The sequence below is a fragment of the Lolium rigidum genome, chromosome 7, assembly GCF_022539505.1.
Source record: "Lolium rigidum isolate FL_2022 chromosome 7, APGP_CSIRO_Lrig_0.1, whole genome shotgun sequence".
Classification (NCBI taxonomy): Eukaryota; Viridiplantae; Streptophyta; class Magnoliopsida; order Poales; family Poaceae; genus Lolium; species Lolium rigidum.
Genome location: NC_061514.1, coordinates 103,750,999 through 103,775,565, shown reverse-complemented (window position 1 = coordinate 103,775,565; position 24,567 = coordinate 103,750,999). Strand labels below are relative to the sequence as shown.

The 24,567-nt window shown below is 45.6% G+C and overlaps 2 protein-coding genes across 2 annotated transcripts; one reads left to right on the top strand and one right to left on the bottom strand.

Annotated features, from left to right (window-relative positions):
* The first annotated feature begins 331 nt into the window (after nt 1-331).
* Nucleotides 332-2,555, top strand: LOC124671785 (protein FAR-RED IMPAIRED RESPONSE 1-like). The gene is made up of 4 exons (XM_047208115.1): nt 332-1,185; nt 1,265-1,640; nt 2,252-2,364; nt 2,453-2,555. Exons 1-4 carry the CDS (start codon nt 332-334, stop codon nt 2,553-2,555), a joined length of 1,446 nt encoding a protein of 481 aa, XP_047064071.1.
* Nucleotides 2,556-10,170: 7,615 nt separating this feature from the next.
* On the bottom strand, nt 10,171-16,158 carry LOC124669679 (myb-like protein Y). Its single transcript, XM_047206248.1, has 7 exons — nt 15,805-16,158; nt 15,186-15,285; nt 15,010-15,075; nt 12,941-13,055; nt 11,407-11,489; nt 11,183-11,244; nt 10,171-10,595 (listed from the first exon to the last, which is right to left on the bottom strand). Exons 1-7 carry the CDS (start codon nt 16,002-16,004, stop codon nt 10,487-10,489), a joined length of 735 nt encoding a protein of 244 aa, XP_047062204.1. The 5' UTR covers nt 16,005-16,158; the 3' UTR covers nt 10,171-10,486.
* Between the last annotated feature and the right edge of the window lie 8,409 nt (nt 16,159-24,567).

The following is a 24,567-nucleotide window of genomic DNA, read 5'->3' as shown; positions in this document are numbered from 1 at the left end:
TAAAATCAAGAACTGCGATGCTCAAATGCTAGTGGACCAGTTTGGTAGATTGAAGCAACTCAATGCTGCTTTTTTCTTTGAGTATGATGTCGATGAAGATGGTACATTATTGCGTTTGTTTTGGGCAGATGCAACTAGTAGGAAAAATTACAGTCATTTCCATGACGTGTTGTCCTTTGATTCCACATACAGCACTAACCAATACAACTATATCTTTGCACCATTCACTGGTATCAACCATCATATGCAAAGTGTATTTCTGGGCGGTGGATTTTTACTGAATGAGGCGACAGAGGACTACATATGGTTGTTCGAGGCATTTCTTAAATCCATGGGTGGGATCGCTCCTGGAGTTATCATAACGGATGAGAGTGGCAGCATGAGGAATGCTATTGAGGCAATTCTCCCTAACACAGTGCATCGGTTGTGCATGTGGCACATTATGCGAAAGGTTCCTGAGAAGGTCCCGCTTGAATTGAGAACCAACGAATATTTCTACAAGAGGTTGAATTTTTGTGTGTGGAATTCTGAAACACCTGCAGAATTCGAAGAAAATTGGAAGAATGTAATGTTAAGATTTGACTTGGAAACTAACAAATGGTTTGAAAAATGTTACCATATCCGTGGGTCATGGGTACCGGCATACTTCATGGACATTCCCCTAGCTGGTATTCTCAGAACCACCTCCAGGTCAGAGAGTGAAAACTCATTTTTCAAGAATTTCATTCGACGCAAGCTTGCTTTTGTTGAGTTCTGGCTTAGATTTGACACAGCCCTGAATTGTCAGAGACAAGAGGAGTTGGTTGCTGACCACACGAGCTTACACACAACACCCAGATTGATGACATGTTGGGAAATAGAAAGACAAGGTAGCTTGATATTCACTCATGAGGTTTTTGACTTGTTTCAGTCTGAGGTACTTGCTGCTAGAGAGCATTGCGATGTCCAGGACACAAAGGATGCGGGGAGTCTCAAAATCATGTCTGTTAGTGATCAAAGCCACCCAAAAAACAAGGTAAGAGAAGTTCGTTTACAAACAACAACCATGATAACCAAATGTTCGTGTATGCTTTTTGAGTCCAAGGGCATTGTGTGCCGCCATGTCATACGTGTCTTGAGGGGAGCAAAGATAAATGAACTTCCAAACTTCTATGTACTCAAAAGATGGGAGAAGATGTGCAAAAGGTAATTTTAATTCCATTCGTATATTGAATATTGATTGATTTAAGCCTGTTCTGAATTTTAACTTGTATTTTTTCTGTAGAGATATTGTTTATGATGGATATGGAAATCCACTTGAAGATAATCCCATTGACTGTATTGACATGGATACAAGAAGAAAGATCTCGGTTGCACGGAACAAATTAGAAGATCTCATCCGGCATGCGAAAAACTCAAGTGGAGGACTAGACTTGCTCAATTCGGGTCTGTGTGATCTGGAATCAACTATTTTCCAGTCTGCACTTGATGTAGCTCGTACTTCACAAGAAGAACAAGAATCATTTGTTGGTAGCTCCTTCCCTACCCAAGTTGATATCCTAACACCTACAAATATCGACGCGAGGGGCACATGCTCGAGAATTAAGGGCCATAGAGACAAGGAAAATAAGGCACAGCCAAAGAAAAAATTAGGTGTTACTGTACGGGTGCCACGCATTTGTGGCACATGCAAGGAACTTGTGCTACATGACAGTCGTAAATGTCCGAAGAAAAAATGAAAATGTTTGACTTTTCGAGGTCCTTAAATCACTGTATATAAGCTAGTATTGGCTTGTTCGTCCCTGGACATCTCATGTTGTTGGCAGCTCTGTACTATGTAGTGAGCTGAAAAACTGATTCAATGGACATATTAACCAATTTAGCATTTTATGTGATTTTTATTTCGCCTATGGATTCTCCTATAACTCTTCAGGTTTTAAATTCAGTTATGCATTTCTCCGTTGATTTATTAGCTTGTATGGAATTAAAAGTTAATTGTGGAGAGAAAGAAAAGAGTACATAGATTAATCACTTAATATGTTGAATAAACCACATCTTCTTGGGCACCAATTTCCTGAATGTTCATTGTTTTATTTCCAGAGATGGAACATGCAGTTCCTGTTTAGATTTTAGAAGCATTACATACATTCAGTTGTACATGAAAAACAGCGATCAAGCAATCTCTCATACATCTTAGTGTTTAAGCACATTCAAGGTTCAGTATCTGAATGTTCAAAATGAAATGAAATGAAATGTGAAATGCCCATCTCAGCTTCCTAGGTTCAGCTCACATGCTAGTAAACTGAACGTATACTTCTCAGAAGTTGTAACTACAATCAGTGACTTCAGTACACAACTCGCTTTTGCCCACAAGAAGATATTATTGTTTGCATATATAGCTAAATTTCAGCATAGCAATTGTCTTATACAGGATGACATACATCTGGATAAACAAAATGTCATGATACATTAGAGACACGACTGCGGTTAAGCCGCTACCCTTCTTCCGCTTTGCTGACGTCCCAGCTGCAGACTGTTGCCTCATCTGCTTCCTTGCTCTGGTCTCAAGCCCATAATCTGCAAGTTGCAACACGTGCAAGCGCCTCTCCATCAGGTTAATCACAGGGGCCCCGCATCTCATCATCTTTTCCGATCATCTTCTATAAAACACGAAGACACAAAGATAAGCTTACTAAGATACCACAACCACCAGCACAATGTAACAATGTACAACCTCGTAGACCGATGCAGGAAGCTTTGTGTGAGCAAGTTTCAGGTTTTATGTTAGCAAAGGAAGATCACACTTACTATGCAATGTTAAGTTTTCAGGACAACAGTCTTCTTCATGTTAAAGTGATGACAATAGAAGTAAGCTGCAGCTTTCCTTATTTTCTTGGGATGACCCTCCCTGGGAGTCTGCATGGCTCATTTCCTTGTCATCGTGTGATCCCTGGGCTGACGTTTTCATTTTTATTGAATGGCAAATGCAAACCCAGGGACATTTCCATTTTACAGGCTTGATCTGGGAGGGGATGTGGGTTTTCGTTGTTTCCCCAGATGGTCCTCCATCCAGTTTGCAACTCGCTCCGTTCCTATCAGGTATATCTATACTGCCATTTGCATTTCCTTGCAACAAGCCGACCAAACTAGGATCGGCTTCATTTCTCGTTGCTGGTCCACTAGAGAAATATTCCGCACCATCTTGTTCATCACTGTCATCGTCACTGCCACTGCAACTCCCACTGCCATTGTAACTATCCTTGGCACTTTCAATGGAAACACCATCCTCTTTCAAACCTTGTTGTGCCAATTCTTGCAAATAACCCAACAACAAAGTGTTCTTTTCCTCGAGTAAGGTAGAGAACCACGATGACATAGAACAGAAGATATGCTTTACTGTCCAAAACTGTGTCTTGACTCAATTTCATAACCAGCACCAGGAATGGTTAGGACCATGTAACTGAATAAAACAAGATTAAAAAAATATTACTAGCAGTACATATAAAGTTCAAAGCAAAGTGCAATGAGACATATGAAAAGTTCAGCACTAATTGTAGGAACAATGCTACAGAACATGCAATCCGAAGTGAAAGTACCTGAAAATCCTATCGCGCTTCCGGCTCTGATGTGGATCGGGATCTTGATGCAGCGGCAAGATCTGGGGACGGACCAAGTTGGCTTGACGAGCTGTAGCCACGATGGCTAGGACTCGATTGTCGCCCCATAAGAGAAGGGGTGAGGAAAGGAGCTTCACTGTGTCCCTCCATACACGTCTGCAGCAGGTGGGGATGGACTGGTACAGCATCTGGAGCAGCCGCCATCGCCGCCGGCTTCGCCGATGTGGGAACTAGGGTCGATTAGAACCTGATGCGAATGGGAAGGTACAGAAATATAGAGGACAACGGGGTCTTGTTTGCAAAATTGTCCCACCTGCTCTAGCAAATCCGATCTGTACCACATGTTCCACATCTAATGGTCTAGAATACTGGATCCTTCCATCGCATGTGATGCCCACATCCCATACAAGTCGTGCCCAGGCATGCACCGCTATCGCTACCTCACCCGACTTCGTAAGGTCTTCGTCTCCCTCGAGATGATATATCTTCTAGATTTAATTATTAAAAATGCCTAATATCCCAACAATATTATCCCTTCTAATATACATAGAGAATTTATTTTGGAGTAGTTGCATACCGGTGGACGCTTTGCTTTTGTTGAGAGACCGAATTTGTTTTGCCCTGTGCCGCGGTCTTGCCTGAACCTGAAAAATATTCTGAGAGGATTTGGAGTTTCAGGGTGGCTCGTTTAGGAGCCAGAGCAGAGGAAGCCATCCGTTCAATGGCATGTTCGTGTCTTGTACTGAGGCAGGTGATCGAGGAAGCGCTCGTGCTCCTCAGAGCCTTCGGTCTGCTGATGGTGTGCAGCTTCCCGACGACGACGACGTACCCTGGCGACCGCCCCTGTCTGCACAAAGCTCCACAGAACTCTGAGTCTCGTGCATCAGTATGCACAAGACTCGTACAAGCCGCGCAGCAGTCCGGCTTTCCCCTCGGTCCCTGCATCTAGCCACGAACCAGATGAGCTAGCTACTTCCCCCGCCGCTCAAAGGCGTAAGACGCCCTGCTGCTATTTCTCTGAAGACGGCATATCCTGGACCTCTACCACAAGAGTTCAGGTCGAAGCGCCTGCCAACGACTCCGCCAGCACAATTCAACACCGGGGCCAGGCATCATTCCCGCTCGTAGCTGCTCTCCTCCTCCCATTAGGTGCCCCCTCGTCCCCCTCCGAGATATAGCCGTCCGCCGCTGACGTACCTGCCAGTAGTCAGCCGTTGAAGAGGCAGAGCAGGTCAGGGTGGGCATCCAAATCAGAGGCGTTGAAGATGGGCACTCAGTCGCGGGAGGGATTGGATCCGAGGGACCAGCGACGGGTGGTTCCTTTCCTCCGGCCAGAGGCGGTAGCTGCCGCTGCTCGCCGGAGATCGAGGAGTGACGGCCGGTTGGGGAAAGGACCCAGTCGATTTGTGTCGATAGAAGTACGGTTGCCTCGGAAGAAAAAGAAAACCGAATCGGTATAATGGTAAAGTGCAGTATTATGGGGTTTGGTGGGAGGGCAAAAGCGTTCAAAAAAAAGTTGGACGAAAATTTTGGCAGAAACCTTAGCTCCTTTATTATTAGGTATAGATAATAAATAGATGGAGCTGGGGAGAGATCCCTGTTGATCTAAAAAAAAAAATTGACGAAGCTGCAGTAAATGACAAAAAACTACCATAATTGCGGCAGTTGTGTCACAGAACTACCAAACGTCTTCGTTTTATCACATTACTACCACTTTTGGGGCATGTTCGTGACAAAGAGCACTCATTTTGCTAGTTAGACGTGTTAAACCGTTTTCTGACTATTTGGCCCCACTTGTCAGGACTACGTGGCAGATAAAACCCAACTGCTAGTTACATTTTGCAAATATAACCTTAGAATATATTTTGTGTCACTCATAGGTCCAATTTCTCACATAAAAAATAAAGAAAGATAAATGAAGAAAATAGAAATCATTAACTGCTGCCGCATGCACGCATGCCCACCGCGCGCATGCATGCCTAACCGCGCGCCTGCCGCTGTGCGCATGCCCACCGCTGCACGCCGCCGCGCACTTGCTCGCCGCTCCGCCGTGCTGCTCCACCGCGCGCCTGCTCGCCTGCCGCCGCGCAGATGGACTCGCCGCCTAGGACGCGGGGCGCCCGGACGCACTGTTGCGCGTCACACCTGCAGCTCTGCCCGCCCGCCGACGTCGTGCCTGCTCGGCCGCCGCCGTCGCACGCCCTGCCTGCAGCTCTGCCCGCCCGCCGCCGTCGTGCGCCCCACCTGCAGCAGCGCCTGCCCGCCGCTGCGCGCCCTGTCCCGCCGTCGTGTGCGCCTGCTCGCCGTGCCCGCCCGCCACGCACGCCCCACCTGCAGCAGCACGTCGTGCGCCCCACCTGCAGCAGCGCCTGCCCGCCGCTGCACGCCCTGTCCCGCCGTCGTGTGCGCCTGCTCGCCGTGCCCGCCCGCCACGCACGCCCCACCTGCAGCAGCGCCCGCCCGCCGCCGCGCGCCCTGTCCCTCCGTCGTGTGCAACCGCTCGCCGTGCCCGCCCGCCACGCGCGCCCCACCTGCCGCGCAGCACGCGTGCCCGCCGCCGCGCGCCCCGCCTGGCCGCCATGCTCGCCCGTCGCCGCACGCCCCGCCCCCACCGTCGCGCGCCCCCGTCGTCGGGGAGGAAGCCGAGGCCGGCGAGATGGAGGAGCTCGTGCTCGGACGGTGGCCGGGAACGAGGAAGATGCTGGTTGGGAGTTGATTGCTTTCGGGAAAGGGAAGCAGGGGGTCTTTTGTAAAATGAGCATAAACAAATTATTGGTTTTTGCCACGTAGGATCTGACAGTGGGTTCCAGCTGTCAGAAACTGGATTAAGACGCGCAAATTGGAAAATTAGTGATCTTTGTCACAACCATGCCCCAAAAATGGTAGTCATGTGACATAACGAACGCATTTGGTAGTTTCGTGACACGACCGTCACAATTGTGGTAGTTTTTTGTCATTTACTCATTGAGCTGGTTGAGTTGATCAAAACAGTGCATCTTACTGCTGTTACCGACAGCCTTGTTTGGTTATTTCATTCTTCTGGTACTTATCCTGTTCGCTCCTTTTATGGGATTGTGAACAATGTTGGTATTGTTTCGATTCATACGGAAGTTACACATTGCTCCCCGTATTCGTATTTTCATGTGGCTTCTGTCAAATGGTAAGCTTTTGACTAGGGTAACCTCGGCAAGAGAAGAGCGGTTGACGATGGTTCCTGTTTATTTTGCAATGAACAGGAATCAACAAGGCATTTATTCTTCGAAATGCGTTGTAGCTAAAGAAGTTTGGCTGTTATCTCGGATGTCAATAACATTTCTATTGGTTCCTCGTTTGAATCGGTGGCCTGATGGTGGTTAAGCGAAAATAAGAATTCGGGTTTGAATTATTTTTTTTCATCTCCTACTCTGTGGGCTTTGCGGTCGATTCGTAACAATATGTGTTTCTTAGAGCATCTCTAACATAGCCCGTAAATCCCGTCGGAACTGAACTTTTCCAACGAATTTACGGGTTCGGGCCGAAACGCACGCAGAACAGAGCCCGAAAACATGGGCCGGCCCGTAAACAAAGTTCAGGGGCCCGAGAACTCGAGTGGACGTCCCGTATTAAAAGGGTTCACGAGGGGAGTTCGGTTCGCAAACCCTACTCCCCTCCGCCATTCCTTTCCCTCCGTCGCCGCCAGTCGCCAGCTCCGACGAGCAATCCACGCACCCCGAGCCACCGATCCGAAGCCCGCCGCCACGCGATCTCTTCCCGTGGAGGCTCCGACGGCCGTGCCGCGGGATTGGGCGGCGGCGACTCACCGTCGTGTCCGCCTGTCTTCCGCACCGACGCAGAGCGGCGAAAGTGGAACAAGAGCGAGGGCGCTCGGAAGAGGAGCGCTCGCCGGTGGACGAACTGGGGGCTCACGCCCCCAGGGAAGCTCGCTCGCTACGGGCCCGCCGGCGAGGGCTCCTCCTTCGGCCAGTCGAGCCGCGCACCGCGGCTGCCCGTGGCGGAGAGCGAGGAGGACGACGACCTCGTCCCCGCGCGCTCGCCTACCTTCTCCGTCGGGGACTACGTCCACAGGAGCGACGAGGAGGAGGCCGTCGTCGCTCAGGCGAAGGCGATCAGCGATGCGGAGGCTCGGACGCGCTTCCGCCGGGAGGAAGCCAACGCCGTCCGCCACGTCAGAGAGTTCGAGGCGGCCCGCCGGGAAGCCCGTGTCCGCCGCGTCAAGCTCGAAATAGTCGAGCTTGACAAGGACGACGCGTGAAGATCTTCCACGCCGCCGACCATCTCCGCCAGCACCGGCATCGCCGCGTGCCGTAGGTCATATAGGCCGCATTTTGCTTAGCTAGGTTGCGCTTGCCGGTGTCCAGTAATTACGTTTTTAATTTCAAGAACTATGTACGAATCTATGCTCAATTGGAGCATCTATGTCATCTAAAACTATGATCATCGCTAAATTTTACCCGTGCCATTTCGAATTCCTCTTTCAGTTCCATTATACGATTTCTGCGCCACGGCGAATTTAGACAGAACTCACGTTTTCTGTGCACTGAACTCGACGTTTTCAGTTTACGTTTTTTGGGCTCTACTAGAGATGCTCTTATGCCTGGACAAGCACTCTGCTCTGCTCTGATCACTCCAAAGTGTATCAACAAGAAAATTTGGGTTATAGTTAATCCACAGACATCTCTTTCTATCAATACTAGCTTGTTTAGCACATAGATGGGCAGCCATGTTTGCTTCACGCCCAGCAAAAACAATGCTAACACTAGTCAAAACTCTACTAATCTCCCTTGATATATTCTTGTGGAGCCTGTTCCGTTTGGGTGCCTTTTACTTTTCTTTGTTTTGTTTGCTTTTCATGTCTCCGCACTCAACTGAGCGAGCCCACAGCTCACCTTAAAAACTCTGACATTTTGGTTGCATGTTGAATGGAACCAGGGGGTTTCACCCCTTTTGATCTAAACAAAATAAATATTGACAAAACGTGAACAACACAAAATACACCCTTGTTCTAACATTCTCCTGAGGAATCAGATGAGGACTTAAAGTTGGGATCTCTTTGTGCAGACCAATATTTTTGTTTTGCCCTTTTGCTAGTTCTAGAATCAAGTTAGGTCTAGATCAAACACTAGAACTGTTAGATTTTGCATTGCGATTCGTCAAAATTAGAATTGCACATGGATGTACAGTTGTGATGGTTATGCAATTGCACATCTCTAGATACACGTGAAATCGGGTGATCGAGAATGAAGTAAGTTCTAGATCAATATAGTATTAAGTCCTTCGTTTTAATCAATCAGCTCGTTTTAATTCGTGGTTATTTTCCTTCACCCGATCCATGTGTTGCGTCCTAACCTAGCCGCCGCCTCCTCCTCTCCCGCCCCCCTCCCGGGCGGCGGCGGAGGATCTACCCGCTTCGCTCCGAGCAGCCGCCCCCGGACCGTCGCACCTCAGCCGCCGCTGCTGCCGGCCTTGGCCCCGGTCCTGGCCTTGGCCCCGGCTCCGGCCCCGGCCTCGGCCACGGCGGCGGTGGCGGCGCCCCTTCCGTCGAACGACGAGGGGGGAGGAGAGGGTTTCCACGGTATCGTTCCATGGGAGGTGATGAAGCGCCGGTGGAGGAAGCCGGGCGGCACGACTACTTGGTCGGGGCCTGATACTCTCCGTCGGTAGCCATGGAGGATTCGGTGGAGCGGTGGCGGCCTCCGCCCCCGGTGACGGTTCAGCGGTGGTACGCATGATCCGCGCCGCCGTCTTCTTCCCTGGTGATCCGGCGGGAGGGACTGGCGGCGTGGGGGCTGCTGATCTTGCTTTGTTTTTGGTGGCGGTCCTCGGGTTTCTCGCAAGCGAAGATGAAGATCTACCGGAGGTCAGTTTGCTTTGATCTGGCTGGAGAGATGAGTTCCGAAAAGCTCCGCTGGCGAATGGAACATTGCATATTTTGCCTGCAGTTTGCTGGATCGGATGGTATTCGGTCGCGCGCACCCATGTTTTTATTCCGACCGTTTGGTTCCGGAGGGAGCGCTGCGAAGCTATATTCTGTGTTGACATCTGGTGATTTTTTGGTCCATGGTGAAGTCAGAAGAAGGAATATCATGAAGGCCGGATTGGTGGACTGGCTAAAGGAGGTTCGAGTCAACGTGATGCTGAGGGATCTGCTTGGCGTTCCGGGCTTGCAGCAGTGATATGCATGTGGGGGCGGCAACACAGGGAAAGTTCAGAGTCTTACCTTAACTGGTTGTGCCTGGCAATGTTCTTGTTAGAGGCATTGTTTTGAGAGTGGGGACTATCTTCAGGGTGAAAACCTAAGACCTTTGGTCGGGCGACGATGGCGCTGGTGCACTTTTTCTTTCTTGGAGGCATCGCTTTTGGAGAGTCTGTGTTGTCACGATGGTGGATGTATTGCTGTTGCTAGGTCTAGAAGGCTGTAGCGGGACTTTTATTTCTTAGTTTTTTTTACTCTTTTTTGGTTGTGTGCATCCGTACTGCCATTAAGGTGGAGCGTTGTTGCAGAGGCTAGGTGTAATTGGTATCTTTTAATATTAATATATTCCATTTATCGGAAAAAAAAATCACTCAAGGCTAGTGTCAACGACTCAACTCCCATTCCATCATATATTAGGCTAATAGACTAGTACAAAGAATGCCAGCGCTGGAAGCCCATGACTGCGGTAGAAGCAACCATTTGGTAGCCCGGTACATGTTCCAACAGCCTAATTTCAGTAACAGTTGGAAGAACATCTACACGGAAGTCGGAACATGTTTCAAATAATAAAAAAGGACAAGAGAAAGGTTCTACACCGAACGAACTAGGACCGGACTGACACTTTACTTATTGTTTTAGCTGCCTATCTAAGAGGGCTCTTGAGACTACAGAAGATATGTTCCATTTGCTATCCCTACTACTGCATAGGTACAGTTGGCCTGGGGAGTATCGAGTTGACAAGCTCCTCGTTTATCTTCACGGGCAGCGGCGGCATCTGCTTCATGATCTCCGGAGCATCGTTCATCCTGCAAACATTGGTCAAGAGTTATAACTTGATATATCCATGAATGAAACTCACCTCATGTGCATATTATCAAAAGAAAACAAGAATGAAGGCTTGAAATCTTGGAACAGTCAAACAAATTCCGACGTATAAAGAACTTTCTGCAAATGAAAGGTAGATGAGAGATGACAACATATTGCGCTCTTTGAAGGGTACAGGCGTTTAGTAACTTTTGGACAATGAAGAGCAGATCTTTGTGTTCTTCAATTCCTCACAAAGAACATGACCTTACAGATTTAAGTTTCTACTAGCAATAGAAGTTCATCTACTGTGAAGACTAGACTATGATTTGTCACATGAAAAACTTCCATCGACACATACCCACAATATGATGTGCTAATGAAATGGTGGAAGAAATGACAGGCCCTACAGGCAACATTTAACATTTATCTTTTCCTCATGCAAAGCAAACTTATCTGTGCCTACTGATAAGAGGGTCCACAAAGAATACTAATTAGAAAGTAATAACAAGAACGCTTGAATTGATTTCACAGAATCATCACGTAAATTTTTTCAAAATTCAACAAAAGGAAAGGGACTAAAGCATACTCTTTCAACACCCTCAGTATGTTATCTCGAGTTTGGCACAGCAGAGAGATGTTATCCTGTATCTGAGATGAAAGAATCAAGAACCAAGTAAATAAAAAAATATAACATACTAGATGTAAGAACAGCAAATGAGCGGAAATTGCAGAATTGACATAAGGATCAGATAAAAGAAAGGTTAATTTGCAATCATCACAAAAGGACCATCTTAAATTTTAGGAGGATACCTGCATGGTGCCTAGGTTTGTAGAAATTTGGCTCAGAACCTGGGCATTGTTTTCGAGGAGTTCTCCTGTTGGACCTCCAATTGCTGCAGAAAGGCCATAAAAGCAAGGAACTCAGCAAACTCGGTGTTTAGTTCATCAATAACAATAGTCACAATCCTGGAAACCTCGAGATGAACTGCTCTTGAAAAGAAAATGCAAATCTATATTCTATACCTATAAAAGGTACGAGTTTGTGGGATCCAGTTGATCTGAACCATTCCTCTATCTTATTCAGCTTTAATTGAGTCGATAACTACAGTTACTCCCCTCAAATGCACAATTAAAATCATTTCAGTAACCCCTGACGCTCCATTGGACTGCCAAGTTATTGTGAATTATACTCATGAAACAAAAATAAAAATCATAGCTGAACACTTAGCTAAAGCAGGATGTATCCTGAAGTAGTGCTACATGCTTTTTTATGTTCTACGAAATTAACAGCACTAGTAGCAAACTAGCAATTGTAATATTGCGAACATAATTCTTTGAGATGTGGATTCGGATTATGTTACTTGCCTTCCAGCCAAAAAAATAGATATGTTATTTGCCATATAGATTTATAGTTTTGCATCAAATTATTGTACTATACATATGGAGGTTTCTACATTTGAATATTTTTAGTACAGTGTGAAGAAATATGTGTGCATTGCACGTACCCAATCGCTAGTAATACAAAAACAGTCCACAAGGATATTGCAAGAAATAAATGCATATATTCTCATAGTACTATTGGACATGTCATTTGGAAAGCACATGCAAAACAGTTGTGTTTGCGAGTATCGTTGACCAGGTTATTCTCCCAACATCCACTATCAAGATAAGCAAGAACACGCTTGATGTAAAGCATAGTTGTGGAACTGAATTTGGAAACAAAATTCCAGTACTCACACGAGCAATTCTTATTCCAGGCATTGAGATCATAGAAAATTCATTTTGAGAAGGACAACTGCACAATTATCGCTGACATGTGAAGAATCACATTTTTATTCTTCAATGAACGAATCTGTCTCTAAGATATGAGAACTCTTATGTGACCAAGATTCAGACAACTGATCTCCAATGATGTTTGAAACATCAGCAGAAGACAACATCATACAAGAAAAAATGGATACCACCGGAAAAGGAAACTGCATTTCTAATGAACTGTAGCTGTCACCGCAACTGAATCAAAGTAGTGCTACTTGCTGGACCCTTCACAGTCCGCCCATGTTCCAAAAAAAAAAAAAGTAGTGCTAATGGTACAGTTATAGGATAATCATGATGTGTGTATCATAATGATTTTCTTGTGGATATAAACATATCATGTTATTGGCTAATGTGATGTTGAATTATAACCAATAACGTAAAAAGGTTTATTGCAGATGAGCAGGTTATCACTTTCGCTTCATGCAACACAAACAGTCCTACATTTCAGCAAAATAAATATGGACCAAAGTAAAGAGTTAAATAGAACATATGAACTGAGAAATAATTAAGCGACAATTATATGAGTTACCTTTGGATGAAATTTCGTCGTCGTCTATGGGAAGTGATGGAAGGGGGTATGGAGGAACACTAGGCCTTCCAGCTATATGAACAGGTGGTTTCGATGAAGAATCTGCAACCTTCTCCTGCAGCAGTGAAATAGCCGTCAGTTTAAAGCTTATTCAGATTTAAACGAGGTGCAATAGCTACACAATCACGAATACAACTGGTTTTTCTGTGCTTGAGTAAAGGCCCTGATGCCTGGTCAAGATAATGGCAGAACCACAGAATGATGAGACTTTGTTTTGTTTATTTTTAGACAAAAGAAATGTTGTTTGTTGCTTGCTTCATGAAAAAGGGCAACTGAGCTGCCAACTGTTTAGATAACTAATGTATACCAAACTTGTGTTAATATGTCATCTATCTAAACAGAAAGATGCATCTAACTTACCAGCATACCTTATATCCAATTTCATAACATGAAAATACGAGTCTAATTCATCCAATTGAGAAAATATACTGCTGGCAATACCAAGACCCACAGCCCATATGTTGCATAGAAGTAAAATATATTCCTTAAAAAGCAAAATAGTGAGCTACCCACGGGCATAGCTACGCACGCCCATCTAACCGCCAGATCTAATATAGTGGTAAACGTCTATGGTTGAAGTCGTAACGGCGGACACTATTGAAATTATAATAAGAGCACAAATCGGTTCCAGTAGCCGTTTTGGTTCACACTTTTATATAGCATATTTTTGTAAGAAAAAAAAAATTTCAACAAAACTACACAGTGTGGCGTGGTTCAATGGACCGCCCGCTTCTCTTTTACCCCGCACCGTCCCGGTGTCGACATTCCTAAAAAGGTCACTGCATGGCAGACACGTGTAAAGTGTCACGTCCACACACTGTTGCCGCTGGATTGAGGTCACGTCCAAGTGTACATATTCAACTGACGTAAGGGGATTTAATAGAGGCAAACAACAGCACGGCATCATCAGCAATAAAAAGCCGAAAAAGGTCCTCACATGGATCAGCCACCCAGCACAGCACGGGCAGTATTTGTACCGAAGGGGATCGTTTGACGCGCGGGAAAACAACAAACGCCATGCATGCCACCGACACATACAACTTGCTGTCATGGCCAGCTCATGCACTCGCACCGTTTGCCTTTAAATGAGTACAAAAACCACGGGCTGCAGATGACATGCTCTACCACCACGCCACAAGTTTTTTACAAAAGACTTTGTGCTACCGCTTGCGAATGAACAAGAACAACGTGGGTTCAACGTTTTCCCAGACTACCAGACTCGGTTCGCATCTCATACGACACTCAACCTATGCGTACCTAGCCACATAGGTAGAAAATCCACATTGTTCCTTAAAATAAATAAATTAACATGGCATATTCTCGGACTTTGGGGATGAAAATCAATAAAGCAATGGCCTCCCTTAAAATATGATGTATTTTTCCATTACATTTTGAAGCATGAATCTGTGGCCTAAACAGCTTATGTCACGAACTATTTTCTGCCAGACAAAACCTGTGACTAAGATTTTCATTCAAGTTCAGAGATGTTTTGTATCCTAGTCTGTACAGCCTCAAAAGGAGTGTACATTCTTTCATTTATAATATGTATAGTTTAATTTCACACACGCATTTGCAATGCACAGTCATTGAGATTATTAGCAGACACTTTTTTCCGCAGATTATCGAATATCAAAGAAATACTGGTAGATCTTATTATTAAGTTGCCGGAGGATTTTTCTTATCACCCTGAATATGAGCAGCACTGCGGAGGCAAGGCTCGAACACGGGCGGGCTGGGTGGTATCAGCACTGCCTTGCCAACCAAGCTAGGCTAGGTTCTTGAATACTAGTAGATCTAATATGCTTGAGTTTTAGAACAGATTATTACACTGACTTCTTACGTTGGAAAACAATCATTACAAAAAGTTAGTCAATTTAGAGGAACCATTACTGACTTCCCAGGCTATGTGCAACAAGATGCTGGTATTCCCAACTTGCTATAACATTGATTTTGCAATTGCATTATAACAGTCATGAAAATTGAAGGGTAAAGGGGAAATATTGGAAAACCTTTTTGTCCTTGCTTTTCTTTGACGAGCTGTGGTCCTCTTTCTTTCGTTTACCACTCTCTTTTTTCTGCAGGTTGAATACATAACATCAAATCATTGCTGAAACCCATTAAGGGGAAGACTGGGTTTCATGATAACAGGAATGAAGAAGATGCGCCCCAAATCTATATTACTCACATTCATCCATCTACACCGCAAGGCCACATCTCGAACAGTTTTCTCTGGCAACTTCATGGCTATTTTGGCATACCGGATAACAGGTGCATCAGATGCATACCTGAGAGCAAATGCAGAGAAACATCACCAGAACTGTAAGGTGCAAAATTATGGTGCAGAGCTAAAGGATTCCTAGAGCCCCTCCACAATGTTGTTGAAGCAATACATGTTACTTGCAAGCCTAGATGTAGTATTATTCATTCTGCTGTCATTTTGATGACAACAAGGCGTCTCGGTGCCTTTCGCATAGGTGTTTTACCACATTATACAGCTATAAGGAGAATTGACGTTGTACACAAGACTAAATGGACAAATGATAAAGGATAAAGGGTGGAAAATATATAATCTGACAAAATTATTTGCTCCACTGCCATTGCAAGAAGCATTCACATGTGAATCTGAGGGGAAAGAAGATTGATTAATCTGAACTCAAAAGGATGCAGTGCCAACTTGTAGTCTAATCAATTACTCAAAAATATCGATACTTTATAGCCACAAATATCCGCAGTAATAAGAACTCGAAGCATCCACCACATCCGAATTGCCGAAAGCGCAAAAAACCCGTAAATTAGGGACTCACTTGACGAGCAGCTCGTCGAGGGTGGTCTGCTCCTCCGGCGACCACTCGCGCGACAGGCCCGGGTCGTGCCGGAGCGCCGCCGCCGTGCCGCCGGAGCTAGGGTTTCCTCCACCCCCTCCTCCTCCGCCGCCGCCGCCGCCGGAGTGGGACACGTTCTGCGCGGCGGCGCTCGCAGGCGGCGGGTGGCCGTTAGCGCCCATGGCTCCCAATTGGCGCGAATAATTTTGCTCACTTGGAGAAGCTCCTTCCTCTCTGAGCTGGTGCTGGGGAACCCCTGTCTCTCTTCTTCCCGCTACGACTCTGGAATTGTGGATGTGGGGAATAATGGGGTTTTTTCCCTTTATTTTTGGGGACCTTTTCGATCCATTTGGGAATTATGCTGTGGTCGTTCGCACTGTACGAGACATCCATTTTTTCCTTTTTGTTCCGTCTATCTATTTGGTCGCTTCCTGCAAGAAAAAAAAAACCTATTGCTGGCTCCGGTTTTTCTCAAGAGGGAGGTTGTACTAAAAAGAGGATATTCACCATGGGAGAATTGAAGAGCTTGTCATGTGTTTTCGACCGAGAGCATTGGACGTCTTCATATAAACGGTGTGTCTTCGATATGCGCGGCCTCTCTCGTCGGAGTTTGTGTAGTTGTCCTGATGGCAGGTGCAAAAATTTGGGCTTTTCTTGGGTGGGTGATGAAGCTTCCGCAAAAGCATTGCACGGCTCCCCTGTGCCGACAACGCGACGCTCGTGAGCGTCGTATCCCTTCCGGAGGCATTGCCATGAAGTTCCCCTTTTAAATTCTAGAGCCTCAACTCTAGAGGCTCGTCTACTCACTAGTACAGTTAGCCAGCTAGGCGGCCGTGTGTGCTGCTTAAGTTTGGTGCGGTTCCACGCATTGGCTTCTCGTTGCGTCAAGATTCAGGCCGAGCTGCCGATGTTTAGATGTAGTCTCGGGAGATCTTGTAGATCTTATAGTTCGGAGCCTTGCTTTGCTATGTCTGACTTTTTCTTGGTTTAAGCTGTAGGCATGTAGCTTTGCATCACCGGTGCTTGTATATCTAGCTGGTAACCCCAGTTTTGTTTTCTTTTCTATTTTGATTTTTGTTGTGTCGTTGTACTCATGGCTAGTTCATGGTTTTGTTAATTTAAAGTTGGGCTCGTCGAGTTTTATGTTAAGAAAAAGACCCTAGACTGGAGATAAAAAAATTACATCCATGTCTACTTCCCTATCATTTTACATTTTATTCTTGTTTTCAGTGACGGACCTAAGAACTTTGCAAAGCCTCGACAAACAATAAAATTAAAATCTATGCGTGCTATTTTTGGTTGTAATTGAACAAGTTGAACGCCATGGGGGGGGGGGGTGGCAAGTCAACGTTGATGGGTCTGCTGCCACTTGTTCTTTTTATTCTCATACTTATTGTTTTAGTTTATATGTTCTGAAGCATGAACAATTGATTTAACTTTTTTTCAAAAACAGTGCATAGATATATTAATAACCATTGATAGCAGTATAAAAAGCTCTAAAAGTAGCAAAACCTATAAATAGGTCTTTGAACCACCTAATGAAGACTACAACCACTGGAACGAGCAGAAGAGGCGCCGCCGCCCTCGCCTCTCCCTCACCGGAGCCAGGCAAAGTTTGCAACAACAATCATCGCTCAAAAGATGAGGACCATAGAACAAATAGGCAAACCTCCAACCACTCAACTAACAGAACACCGATCGGATCCCACGAGATCCAATGGGGCGACAACTCCACACGCCCTCCTCCGTCGCTAGGCGCACAGCTGAAACGCGAAATAGATCAGGGGTGACCTTATTTTGACTGTACGACATAGCCACCACATCACCATTCTAAGAAGATACTTCAAATACCTAAAAGAAGTAGAACGAGAACCCTCCCGCCGGCGTGGGGCTGTGGTCCGCCCGCACCTTCAAGACCTGAAGGCCACCGGAGATGGGGTAGACTCGCAACATCGTCGACGAGGGGGTTGAAACCCTATGTCATTTCTAGGATCGCCTTCTATCTCTCTCCCCTCTTAGAGACATTTCTTGGTGTACCATGTTTTTGCCTATTTACTAGGCGCTATATATCATGCTGCTTAATTTATATGTCATCTACAAAAACATATGTATAGAAGACAGTGATGATGTGTTGATGGTTAACTTTGCCTTCATATGTTTGCATCTAGCTTGGCCAAAATCCTAAATTCCTCGATGTTGCCTTCGGTAGGCTCTTTGTCCCTTATGCACAATGGGCAAGAAGAGAAAGATAGGCAAAGATAAAAAAAAATGACAAACTTGCAAGGAAGGGGAAGAAAACTGGCATCGATAGAAACTAGGTGGAAGTTGCTTGATGGCGGCAACTGGGTGAAGTTGCTTGATGGCGGCAACTTTCTCTCATCAATGCAAGTGTTACATGGGGGAAATGATCGAAAAGCAACACATGCGTTGCACGTGAGGAGAGTCTTATTTGACCTTTTAATGAATATATTCTTAGTGGTATTTAAACAATATTGATTTCCCGTGCTTGTTCCACAAACTTAGAGTACCAACTTTTCAAAGGGTCGTATATAAGGTGAGGTTTAGTAAACTTCAAATATTATTTTATCTCGTTGAACCTCTTTCTTATGCAGCCAGCTGTAAGGTAGAAATATCTGTGTAGAGAAGATATTGTTGATACAACACTGTTACATGTTCACATGTTGTCACAAACGCCAAAAAATGGCCACAACAATTGTCATGGGTACTGTGCTGAGTCAAACAACTCACACTTGTAGATCGGATGAACATGAGCCAAAGAAACATAGCATAGAGGTGGCGGAGAAGGAAAACATGGTCACCCAAATCTACTAAGTGCGATACCATCCAATGTAAAGTTCCAATTATACAACCCTTAGTAAATTACCCTTTAATAGCCATATACGGTCTAGTCTCATATTTTCCAGTTCACTGTTGATAACCATCAAATATAGGTATTCTAGTATTTTGTTACTCGGAATCTTGATTTTTTGATACGGCTGTTCTCGATGATGATTTAGAATACTACTCTCTTCATTTTCATGAAATATGTGGTGGGTTTGCTAAAATTCGAATGTATCTACATACCATTTAATGTTTAGATATATCTAAATTTAGATAAATCTCAGCTAAGTTTCATAGGATTAAGGGGTATTTCTAAGAAATAGAGAACCTCTAAAACATAACCAACTATATTACAGCATAACACATACCTTTTGATTGGGAAATGCAAAATGCCTTAGAGAGAAACGGACTCGGCTTACCCGTTCCTCATGTGGTACTTCTTAGACGACTCGAAATAATCACGCTCATAGGTCAATTCGAAGTGTACAGGTGTACAGGAGGTGAGAAGATTTGAACTATGACGAAGAAACAACCCTTTGTAAGCAAAACAGAGAAAAAACGGGACTCCAATCCAGTTGCGCCAAACGGGCACATTCGCCAGTCACCAGCTTATCGACCATCGGTTCTGAAATCGTTGAGAATAATAAAGGTCGGAACATACTACTCGCGGTAAGAGCCTTGTACCTACGTTATTGCTCGGAGAAGCACGACCGCCGCCGGCCATGGATGGTCCAAAGCAGCGCCCGGATCAAGAAGAACTCGAACACCGAGCGGATATGCAGAGTGGGCAACAGCCGGCACTACTGAGCCCCAACAAAAGCAGGCGTCTATGGTCCACGCCGGCCGCCCGCCACGTACACACTGCCCCCGCCACCATCGGAGCTTCTAGCTAGACCTCCGGCGCGAGGTCTTGAAATTCCCAAGATTTCGGCGAAGCAAACACACACGGCGTCCTGTGTCCATGCAGATGCATGCTTAGAGCATCTTCACTCGCATCCTCTAAATCATCCCTAAAGAGCGTTGGATCGAACATTTGAAGATGTGTTTCGTTCGTGTTACGTGTCGCGTTTGGAACGTCGCTCTCCAGCCACGTTCTCCAAACAACGCCCCCAACATTAAAATACTCTCTTTTTTATTTTATTTTTGCATTTTTATTTCAATAAAGAGAAGAAACATTCCACAAACTAATACATAATTGGGAACGTGGTTTACAAGAAGATATACTTTAGAACATGGTTTTCCACAAACTAATACATAGTTTGAACCATGGTTGATACAAATATAAAACATTGCAAAAATAACTAAACCTAACTAGTATTGGCATCGCAGGTTTCGTGTGTTCGCTGCTAAGAAAGAACACTCGGAGGCACACCCAGTCACCCAAACTGGAAAATACAGTTGTTGACGGTGCCCCTGTTGGTTCTTTCGAGGAAGAACAACCAGAAACCTCCGTGCCTATTTTCGCTGCGAAAAAACAACACTTAGTCGTCGTCCTCCTCGGCGTTGTCGCCATGGTAGTGCCGTCGGCAGCTTGTTTTGTTGAACACATTGACGCTCATGTCCCCCTCACCAAGGTAGGAGAACATGAGCACGAAGCCGGCTTCGAGGTGGTGGCGGCGCGCGAACTTCTCCCAGCCGATTTGGAGGTACATCTTGCTGTGCGTGTCGTAGATCACGTCCACGATCCACCGACAGCAGCCGCATGTAGCCTCCTGCAGATGCAGCGAGCCCGACTCGTCATCGGCGACGAAGTCGGCGAACGTGTCCGGCAGTCTCTGGATGCCGTGTGGGTTGCCCTTGAGGACGACGACGAACTCGAACACCACCCGCCGCTCCTCCTCCTGCAGATCCGACGATGAAGACGATGGCGTCGCAGGCGACGATGAGCGTGCAACTCTACCGCGGCCGCGACCTCGGCCTCCGCATCTACCAGCCATGGAGTCGACTCTTAAGATGGTGTCGGCTAGGGTTGGGAAGAGAGGCGCTAGGGTTTGTGTGTGAGAGAGACGATGAGAGAGCGGCCCTTTTATGAGCCGGAGGGAAACGGGGGAGCGGTGTCGCTCATTAACGCCGGCACGCAGAGCTAGGCGTGACGAGACGCTTCGCTGCGCCTCTGCGGAACTGCACCGTCGCTGCGCGCCAATAACTTCCGTCGCGAGGTAGGCGGCGGTTAGGTTAAACTTCAATGTGCTGCTGACGCGTCAGTCCCGCCACTCCCCGCCTCGCTTTTCATTGTGTCCGGCGTCTCCGGAGCGTCCCTTGTGTAGCGGGAACGGGGTCGAGGTGCCGAACACCGTATCGGATCGCACCGGATAAAAAAAGGCTTTAAGGGACACGGCTTGAAACGTTTTTTATCCGGTGCACCTAAATTTCTTTGAAAAACGCTTTGAAGGACGTGGCCGGAGATGCTCTTGGTCTGATGATCTGAACCAACGTGGCAGTTCAGTCAAGCCTTGACGCTGGCTATTTCCAAGGACGGCGGAGGTGGCCATGTCCGGCCCACGATGCATGGCCTGCCGCTGCGCCGCGCCCTCTCTGTCAGGCGCATCCGAGTCTCAAGCTGAATCGGTTTTTTCAGTCAGATTCATTGAATATGTGAAACCTGATTCAGTGTGAGTGCCTGTACCTTTGATACAGTCGCAGTGGGTGAGGGTGAATATGGGCGATCTCGACTGCGCGAGGCAGCAGAGTGTCGATGTCACACCAACTCAAAGTTGCAAAACGATCAAAGCAAATACTCCTACGGTCCTACCTGCAAGATGAAAACATTTAAACAACGTTCCGTTTCGAGAAAATAAAAAGGCATGAACAGTCTGCTTGTTTAGGATCGCTGATTGGGTATTTTCAATTGGTGAGACGAGACGGTCTATTTACACCACAACCTCTAATCCAAATTAGTTACCAGAGATTTACTAAATTAAAACAAACTTTCGTAGCAATTAATTTGAATCGGAGCGAGTGGCACTATGTTGTTCTCTCTCCTGCGTGCGGTTTCTCGAAGAGCTTCACAAGGAGGGAGTTTACTCCACCCAGTACGCATGAGCGCTGCAGGGATCCAAATTCAGAAGATCTACTTTCGCATCTCTAGTGGAATGGAGACGAAAGCGTCGTTGAGCATCATATGTATGCGAAACTACGAGGTGTTGTACTTGCATCACTTGACGCCGTACTAGGAGAATTAAACTTGAACCTAAGGTTGCCGACGAAGTACGACTACATCATCCACGTTCTAGCGGAACGCTAACCACTTTCGGTCTACGAGGGTAAGTCAGCATTACTCCTAAATAGATCTTAGCAAACATGATGCACTAGTTACAATCTTTTTGTTTTCTGCTACGAAACCTACACTTGAACGGTTTGGCGAGCCATCTGTTTTAAGATAATGTGTGTACGTGTTAAGTCAGGCCACACAAACCCTGACATGGCCACCTCCTTCATGAAGTTTGTAGCATTGCAACACTATCGCTAGCGAGTTGGTTTTTATATTTACTTTATAAGACTTCATTAAATAATTAAATTGTTATCGTGGGAGGCACAAAGTAGACCATACAAGGACAAGCAATCACAACATAACACCAAGATTTAGTAACGTAGTTCAGCGATCAAGACCTACATCTACGGGGCATGGTTAACGAGCGCTCCTCCCCAATTACTATCATGATACGGTTGACGATAAGCTCGCTAAGGTGTACAAACACATCAGATCTCGAAATGCCACGCTGGCCCAGCACCCTTTCCACGGGCACCGGACTGTCTCCAAGAACGATCTTATATCTAACCAACAACTTGCACTATTCTATTTTAGTTATGCACTATTCCGTTGTATATTATGTCAGGATTCAAGTGCTCGACTCTAATACACAACCTTATGTTAATTACAAATCCAACTACTCTCTCCGTCTCATGAAATTTGTCTTTGATTTGACTAATTATTGGATGTATCTATATATATACTAGATAGTGTCTAAATATATTTAAATTTTGACAAACCTAAGAGAACTTTCGTGAAACGGAGAGAGTATAATACAACTCGACACACATCTCAATATAAATAAAAGGCTATGTACTGTCTCCATCTCATGAAACATATTTAAGATTTATTAAAATTTATATATATTATAATATAAATTTATATCTAGATACATGTAGATTTAGACAAATCTCATTAGCTCATGGAAGGAAGGGATTACATGATTTCGATGGGCACGGACTGAGGCAGGCGTCGTTTTAATCAGCAACGCAGCATCAGTACGCCCGCCGCCCCGCCGTAGAGAAAAGCCGTGGAGCGCCCGACCGTGAGCGTGTCCACTGCGAGTTGGCTCAGCATATCTGTAGGTGGACGTGGACGGCCCCAGCTTTTTGGGAGCTAGCTGACGAGCAAGCGCGAGGAGATCTTCGCGTGGCCCCGGCGGAATCTAGGTCCAGCAAGCGCGAGCATCTCGTCGTCGTCGTCTCATGAATCCACGATGCGACGTGTGCAGTGTGCTGTGCCGTCCGGCCGTTCCCGTTCCAGCTGCTGCCCAACCAGCAGAGAGGGAGAAAAGAAAAGAGTGCAAAGCCTCCGCTAAGAATGGGAGAACGTATCCTATGCACCGGCCACTTATGGACCGTTTGATGGATAAGGAATGGACCAGATCCAGCTACAACCTGGCCACTAGCAGATTTACAGAAGGCCCCTACAAGCTGGCCACTGGTTTGCAAAATCAAATAAATTGGTAGCCACCGAACAAGATATTGAACTAATCCATGCCGAGCTAGATGTCATCTGAGCATGCATGAGCCATCGTCTTTAAAACTTGAAAGTTGTTTCGGCACCGGTTAATTTGACGCACGCAACTCCATTTTTCATTTCATTTTATAGGATATCGTTGTACCATGCTATAAGCCGAAAGCTAAACCAAAGGTACATAAATAGGTGCCTTTTGGTTTGTAAGCAAATACTCACCAATAGCCTTTTAGTTTATGAGCCACAAGCCATCATCAATAAACCTAGCCAAACACACTCGAAGTTTCATAGACAGTCGATGTTTTTGGGAGCACATCTGCAACTGCATATCTAGAATAGAGCGGATTTAAAAATCACATGCGCAAGAACTGTTTATTGAAACTTTGCAAGAAACTTATTTATAAGAATTGAAACATCACCAAAAAAATTCATACACATATGTATTGTCCATGGACTTAGACCCCGTGTGGAACGTAATTAAGAACCCCAAAACATAAAGAATAGGAAACACATATAAAAAGATGTCATACATCCAGTCGTGAACCCTCTGAGCAAATTTAAAATTTAAGACCATAAGATACTATTTGTTTTCAAACATGATACGTTGATGTAAAGCGACACTCATATGGCAAGCTGAGCAAATAACCAGGCTAGATGGATGTCTTATACGTCCATGTGTATCCTGATTTCCTAATTGAATCAAAACTACAAGAAAACTTCACAGACGTCGGTGTTTGGATGTTATGCAAAACGAACAAGAGAGGCAAAACTATAGACACAGAGAGGTGAGAAGCATGACGGAGGACCTTATGTTTGTTTTCCTCTGAAATTCCTACCAAAAGAGCCCATCCCACTAAAGTTTGGAAGGTATCTAGGATTCACATTTCTTTGTCCCAAAGGAACCATATGACTTGTTCTCTATAGGCATTTTATCCTCTAAAATACCTACGATGTTTCTTTGTTCCAAAGGCGCCTTAGGGTATGTTCAACGCCCGATGCTAACATGGGCGCTAGGAAATAAATCTTAGGCGTTTCGTTAGATTCCGTGGCGGGTTTCAATCATTTTTGTAGCATCGATGCATGAGTAGACATCCGACGCTGTTGCATAATATGTGCAAATCAAGGCTCTGAGGTCACGAACGCTAAATTGAAAAAAAAAAGTTAAGCACTCATGTAAG